This window comes from Amblyomma americanum, chromosome 3 (genome assembly GCF_052857255.1).
Source record: "Amblyomma americanum isolate KBUSLIRL-KWMA chromosome 3, ASM5285725v1, whole genome shotgun sequence".
Taxonomy (NCBI): Eukaryota; Metazoa; Arthropoda; class Arachnida; order Ixodida; family Ixodidae; genus Amblyomma; species Amblyomma americanum.
Window position 1 is genome coordinate 113052580 of NC_135499.1, and position 7318 is coordinate 113059897.

The 7318-nt window shown below is 49.0% G+C and overlaps 1 protein-coding gene across 1 annotated transcript in view; it reads left to right on the top strand.

Moving 5' to 3' along the window:
• LOC144124819 (beta-1,3-galactosyltransferase 1-like) overlaps positions 1–6951 on the top strand; it is a 50294-nt gene extending 43343 nt beyond the window's left edge. The window contains exons 2-3 of the mRNA XM_077657718.1: positions 4115–4944; positions 5191–6951. Coding sequence (XP_077513844.1) covers positions 4115–4944; positions 5191–5674 — 1314 coding nt within the window. The 3' untranslated portion in view covers positions 5675–6951. The remainder of the gene's footprint in view (positions 1–4114; positions 4945–5190) is intronic.
• Positions 6952–7318: the final 367 nt, after the last annotated feature.

Below are 7318 nucleotides of genomic sequence, written 5' to 3' on the forward strand. Positions count from 1 at the left end.
TTCAACTTCCAACTTGTCTAGTTCACTGAGGAGTAGCGGGCCGCACGTTACTACTATACTACTACACTACTTGCCCAGACAGCAATTAAAATGCGTGCTGGATGGGTAACGAGCCAGAAAAAAAGTGGCTTTGTTAAGAACCCGTTCGTGACAAAACCTCCTCTGAATATCACAACACAGTGTAGAGCACGTTACAACGTTTTTCTTCTGAAGCACTCTGCCTACTGGCAAAGCCTCACCATGATGGGATCACTCTCTGTTCCCAGTTACAACTCTCTGCGAGGATTCCCAGCATGCACAAATACATCGCAGTCAGCCGGAGTGTCAGCTGATACGATTCCTTCATTAAAAAATATTTTAACCCACGAAGGTATTCAGAGACATGTCAGTGAAACACGGCAGTGTCACCGTTACTTCAGCGTCTTTAGTGGCCAGAGCACATCGTCATCAGCTCATCTACGTCCACTGCATGACCGTGGCTTACTTATCAGTGATCTCCAATCATCCCTGTTCTGTGCCATGTGCGGCCATACTGTCCACGCATCCTTCCTAGTTTCATTCGCCCAGCTGACCCGCTGACACCCCCAGCTACGTCTGACAACTCTTGGGATCATTCTTGTACGCGCAGCAGAAAAGAAGTAACCGGTTGCAGTTTCAAATGTAACTGATTTCAATGATCAATTAGAGCCCCCAGAAAGTAACTGAACAATAAAAAAAAAGTTATTCGTTGCAATAATGTTGTTTTCCTTCCGACTTTTATTAGCCGAACACAAATATATACTGACTAGAATGAGCCGGCCTGTACGGCTTTCATGATATGTTGCCTATTGCAATTCATGCACTCTTAATAGTCACCAGCAGGTGCTTTTGTAAGTTTTCGCCGATATTTTTTTTTTCACGTTTCTTTGTGAAGACACCGCTGAAGACTATCTCAGCGTACGTGCTGCAGGAAAGGGCGGAGTTCAGCGAACGAAGGACTTGCGCACGATCGAGCTCGTAGTCTAATGCGGCGTCAAGATTCACTGTTGCCCACACTGCCAGGAGATAACGAAGATACATCTTACTAGGAATCCTGTTGTGCTGTCGTGAACAAATGCGAACCGCAGAACATGGGGTTAGTCAAATGCATTCCGCTCGCACTTGCATGCCTGAAAATACTTGCGCGCGCTGCCTTTGCGCAGCCGGATCATTGGCTTTCCATTGCGAAGGAAAATCCCGCGCTAGCACTAGTGCTTGGCACCTAGTTCAGGTTCATGAAGTTACTTAAAATCAGTTGCTGGGCGAGTTGGTATTTCATGCTTACATTCACAGCGCAAATACGAACACGGATACGAGGTGGGGAGATAACACACGGCGCTTTGTGGTGTCTCCCCCCCCCCCCTCGTGTCCGTGTTCTTATTTGCGCTGTGAATGTAAGCATCTCGAAGTTATACTGGTGGTTACAACTTGTTTCTCGAATGGAAAGCAACTGATTACTAGCAATTGATTACTGAAAAAAAAATTGCATTACCGAGGACATTACCCCTTAGGAAAAGTAATCAATGCATTTCAAAATTCGAACAAAATGTAAATATTACAAGCAATCAAATATTTCTAGAGCGTTACAGACAGCCCTGCTCGTAATCCACTCAGTTACCAGAAGGGAACATCGGTAATCTGTTCTCTGTTATTACGTACCCAGCGCATGTGTATTTCGTCGTCTTTTCTTCGCAAGCATTAATTAGCTCGCGTTCGTTCCCAAAACCAGTCACAAACCAAGCCCAGTGCGCTCTTAATTTCTTCTAGGATAGCTGAACATATGTGTTCCATCTGCGGCTAACAACAAGAACTACTTCATTGCACCCCTTTAAATCGTCTTGATGACTTAAGTGTCGCTCTCATGTGAGAAACCTCTGCACATCCGGTGGCGTAAACCATTGAAACTGAAGTTTGTCGGCAGTTTAGTACTATCACCGTAGAGATAAATAAAATGATAAGTTGCTGTCACATCTCACTTTTCCCTGTTTGTTTGTAGAGAAAACTAAGGTGGGGAAGCAACTTATCTTTTAAGCAAGCAAAGGCCTTATTAAGGCCTAACCTTAATACCTGTAGAACGCCAGAAGGAAAGCTGAGAGGTACGGACGGCTTGTGTACGGTGGTGGTGGTCGCTGGTGTTCCTCCTCGTGGACACAGTGACTCTCGACTTATGATAGCGTTAGTGTGGTTCCACTTAGAATAGAACAGCGAACTCCGTTTCCTAGGGTCCGCACCTGTATATTGCGGCTATTAGTTGGCAGCGACTGCGTTTTCTATAGCAGGGCGCGAGCTCCGAGCTTTCGCTGACATACGTGCTGATAAATATTCTCAGACTGCCCAACACTCTAAATAGCAGCGCTACGCTGCCCTAGATGTTGTACTGATGTTTAGCCGTCTGTCGTCTTCGCAACGCATTTCCTGCATGCGTGGCGTTAATAGTAAAGGAGACGTGACGCCTGCATGGAGCATTCAGCAGGGCAAACATGTGCAGAACATCTGGGCGGATCTCGATGTTTTGCATCGTACGAGGTTCTTCGCGCTCATGTTGTGAATCATGGCACACGTCAGTCGCAATCCTGAGCGGGATTCCGCGCAGTGATGCGAAGCAGTCAGAGGAAAACAACTTCTCATGGTCGCAAGATCTGGAACGCAGATTCGTCTCGCGTAGTCTTGTTGCTGTAAGCGCGCGCGGTGTCGCCATTTGGGCTATAGAAACTTCGATTGACAGTATGCATGAAGCAAGACTGTAGATTTTTTTTCTTATTCCTGCCAAGGATGAAGCACCGGAAGGCGTAACGAACAACAGTTCATTGCAGTATGGAACGCGAAAACTAGTAGGGCAGCATACGTTTTTAATGCGGGGAATGCAAATTCCACCAAATGTATTCATTGTGAGAAATGACTAGTAGTGAATCCGAAAACCTAGTGCTACCATACTGCAATACATCATGGATAAATCGCCCAACTGTAGTTATCAACCGAATCGGCGGTGTAGTTAGATTATGGTTTCATGACCAAAATATATTTCGAAAGTTAGGCAACCCCAGTGTGACGTACCACGTTGTTTCAAGTTTGCAAAGACTGATGTCGCTTGCACTACACGTTTTCGAAACTGGCGAAAAGGGCCATAGCCAACCTATGCCTTAATAATGTTTTGCAACAACTGATGCGCAAACTGCCTAGTTTATTTTCAGCAGAAAGTGAGCCCTGACGGGAGCAGAAACAGAAGTAGGGAGAATAAGCCGCAATCCGGACCTCTATTTCAGCCTCTAATCAGTGTTATTGTACTTTACGATAGCTTCTCGACATTGGCCGTTACGCGTTCGCAAATATTACAGAACTTGGCATAGTGATAGAAGGATGCTCACCATCTATGCAAGGTAGCTTTGTAATTTCCTCTACTCTTTTACTACATAGCTTTCACCATTTTGTTTTGTTTTTTGTTCAGGCCTGTTGATTAACCCTAACAAGAAGACCTGGAACCGAAAATGATAGCAGCAGTACCGCTCCGCTGAGAAGCCATAGTCGGATAAAACTCAGGAACGAAGAGGCAGATGCCCCTAAAAGGAGGCCATCCAGCCAATGGCGTCGACCGGTTCTCATGACGTCGCGGCTAATCCCTTTGGACCTGCTGTCGTGGAATCGCAGGTTGTGGCAGATAAAAGGGGATCAACCGCGATAAAATCAATTAACCACAACGTCATGAGAATCTGTCCACGATTTTGTCTGTGGGGCCTCCTTTGAGGGGCATTGATCTGCCGCTTCATTCTTGAGTTGTATCCCACTATACCAGATAAAAATTTGAGAACCTCGTTGATCGTTCTTATTTTGCTTATGATACCGGAGAGTAACCACGTGGAACCCTCAGTGCGCTCACAGCGTCTAAGGCATCAGACACCTTGCATACACTCAGCGCTCCCAGTCCATGGCCTCACGCCAATGTCAGATCGAACTGCTGAGAAGAAAATAAATTAGAATTACGAGTCGTGTAGAAAAAAAAAGTAAACCAACGACGCCTATAGCGTTTTCGACTGAAAGCTTGGCCGCCAGTGCACGGTTGGTTTTTCACACTTTGTGTACCCTCACTTGCTTCTAACAGGTGCGCCTGCGCTACGCCACCAGGTCCTGCTTCGGCCTGGCCATCTCGCTGGCCGCCTTCGTCGCTCTCGTCCAAGTTCCCGATCTCCTGCGCTCCTCCTACCGGCTCTACCTCGCTCACGTTCACAAACGTTCCGTTGCCGCCAGCTTCGTCGGTTCGCCCGTGTATCTAAGCCGGCAGCAACCTATGCTGCGAACCTTCGCGGCCTCCGAGGCCGCTTACGTGGCTCCGAGGCCCAGTCCCGCCGCCAGGAAAATCGCTGACATGGCGAAAGACGACATCGAAAAACAAAGGCGCACGTCTAAAGCCGCCCTCAGCGTCCTCGCCCAGAGAGCGAAAAAGAACAAGCAGGGCGCCATCCTCATCGAGGAAAGCATCAGGCGCCGTGCTGTCCAAAGGTATGTTCCCAAGGACAAGGCCGCCAACAAGAGCAGAAAGGTGCCTCTACCGAGGCCCGCGTGGTTGCCTCCCTACGACCCGTCCAAGTATCGCTTCACAGTCAACCCGAAGCTGTGCATCAACAACGGCAGCCAGCCGGTCTACTTCCTCCTGCTCGTCCAGTCAGCCGTCAAGAACTTCGAGAGGCGGGCACTCATCAGAGACACTTGGGGCTCCGAGTGCGGGAGCAAGGGCTCGGCGGCCACAGCGTTGTGTCGCCTGGGGTTTGTGCTGGGAACAAGCTCGGACCCAGTGCTGGAGCGCAAGGTGCGCGATGAGTCCAGTCGCTACGGCGACTTGGTGCGGTCCGACTTCGCGGACTCCTACTACAACCTGTCGTTGTCCACGGTGACGGCACTGCGCTGGGCGCACCAGCACTGCTCGGGTTACAGGTGGGTGCAGCTAAATCGTGACTACGTCAGGTTCCCCTCTTGTTGTGTCGGTACGCTAAGTAGGGCGTTTTACGAATTTTTTGTGTGAAAAAATGCAAACAAAAAAAACATACGCAGACCAGCGGCCCACGCAGCAGCGCATGCGGTTGCAACCTGATTCCCTGGTGTTCTCGTGCTAGTGAGAATAAAATAAACATGGGCCGCATTTGTGACCTACGGTGCTGACAGCGCTGCCGCTATCCGCAGGTACCTGGTGAAGGCAGACGACGACGCCTTCGTCAACCTCGCTGCGCTCCGAGACTACCTCGCCGCGAGACCCACGCACCGGCGGACAGCCATTTACGGCTACCTCATGAAGGGCTTCCGGCCCAACCGCAACAAGGGCAGCAAGTGGTTCACCTCTCCCGAGCTGTTCGCAAAGGAGCGCCTGCCGGACTTCGTCAGCGGCTTCGCGTATGTAGTGACGCGCGACGCCGTCAAGCCGCTGTACGCAGCCGCGCAGGTGACGGCCATGTTCCCTTTCGAAGACGTCTACGTGACGGGCATGTGCCGAGAGAGGGCGCGAGGACAGGAGGCGGTCGTCCTGGAAGGCGTAGCAAAGTTCTACAACCACCGCAAGAGGAAAGCCGCCACGCCCTGCTCGTACGCCGGTGTCCTGGCGCAGCACGAGTTGACCGCGGCGGAGACCACTCGACTCTGGCGGGACCTGAAGTCTGGAAAGTGCAGTTAGTGTCCTGGCTGCGAGGACAAGAAAGCGTTTGCAGAAGTGCAGCAGCACATTGGTTCAAGTTCCTTCGTGATGGCTGGTCCAGACAGAATAACAAAGACATGGGACCGTGCAGTGTTTTCGCAAGGTCATCACCGCGTGCCTCAAAGAAAGACTAATTCTCAGCGTCGTCAATGGGGGTGACGATGTACCAGAGGAGTTTATAACGCACTAAAATTGGTGCTGCCTTCACGCGTGTTCACAAATGTTCTGAGCTCGTCTCGTGTGCAAGATTGGGCTCTTAGAACGCTACAATGATTCGTGATTGCCTACTCGTTATCAATTAAGACAACCAGATGGACCGAAGCGTTGCACACATGCTTGAGCTGCGACGAAGGTGATACCCCCGAGGCTTATTAGACTTCCAGACCATTTACAGACTGTGCGCATTGATGTGTACATGACTCACACGTGGTCCCCTCTTCTCTTCTTGCGATGTGTTCGTCAATCTATATTCTTATTCCCACCAGAGTGCGACAAGCTGACCTGGTCTGGTTAAACTCCCTGCCATTTCTCTCTCTCCTCTTTGTTTGTCAATTTAGAAAGTGTGCCTTCTCAGAAGCGAGATCTGATCAACGGGTGGCTGTTAACTGTTAACTTCGTCTTATTTGTACAGTATTACGCCACATGAGTAGACGGTACTGCGCCAAAGAAGTGCCTAACAGCGGTAACAGCGAAGTGCCCACAGACGCTTATAGTACTGTTGCCTTGTACATGTTTATTTTTTGTACGTTACCTTTCGTGCTTATTTATCACTGTAATTTGTTGCTGATCGTACATTGCTGGTTGCGGAGTCCGTAACTTTGTGCCAATATGCATGAAGTTCCAGAATGGGAGGCAAATAAGCGTGTAGAGGACGCTGACTCGGTAAAGTGACGGAACAGAAAGTGCTGATTGAATGCACAAGCCGAAAACACAAGTGAACGTTCAGAACTATACAAAGCAGAATTCCGTCCGCTGTCGTTGTGGTGACTCGCTTCACACGCACAGCGCCGAACTGACAGCGTTGTTCTACGAATGTTCTAATAACCACATCAAATACCATATACAATACTCCTCGGTACATGCAGGCCAATATTGTCTTTGTAAAACACCATGCACAGGGCCTTTGCTGACGTATTACTGAGATGTAACGATGGTTGTGAAATAGACCCTTACAATAAATCGGCGACTTTTTGAGTTGTCAACGGTGTAGGGAGTGGAAGTCTGCAGTATAGGGACAATAAAGTGTATAAAACTGACTGCCTTTGTCATGAATTGTGTTTGTCATGAATTGGAATTGAAAATGCGCACTGTCGTTTGCACATTTAGGTTCTCACAGCGGTTTTCATGCTAGCTATATATAACATATGCATGATATCGCGGGTCTCCCTTTGCTTGGTCTTGAGGAAACATGTCTCTACTCTGACACCAAAAAAAAAAAAAATAACACGGCTAGAGGGGCGGCCCCAGTCCGCTTGGCAGCCTATCGACAACAGAACTTGTCTTCCGAGGATAAGTCCTCTTGTTGAAACGTTGACCAGCGGACTGAGGCTTTACTTCCATGAAATGGAAGCATGAATTATTTCCGGAAAAGCGCTTCGGAAACTTGGCTACCTTGGTTAGAAT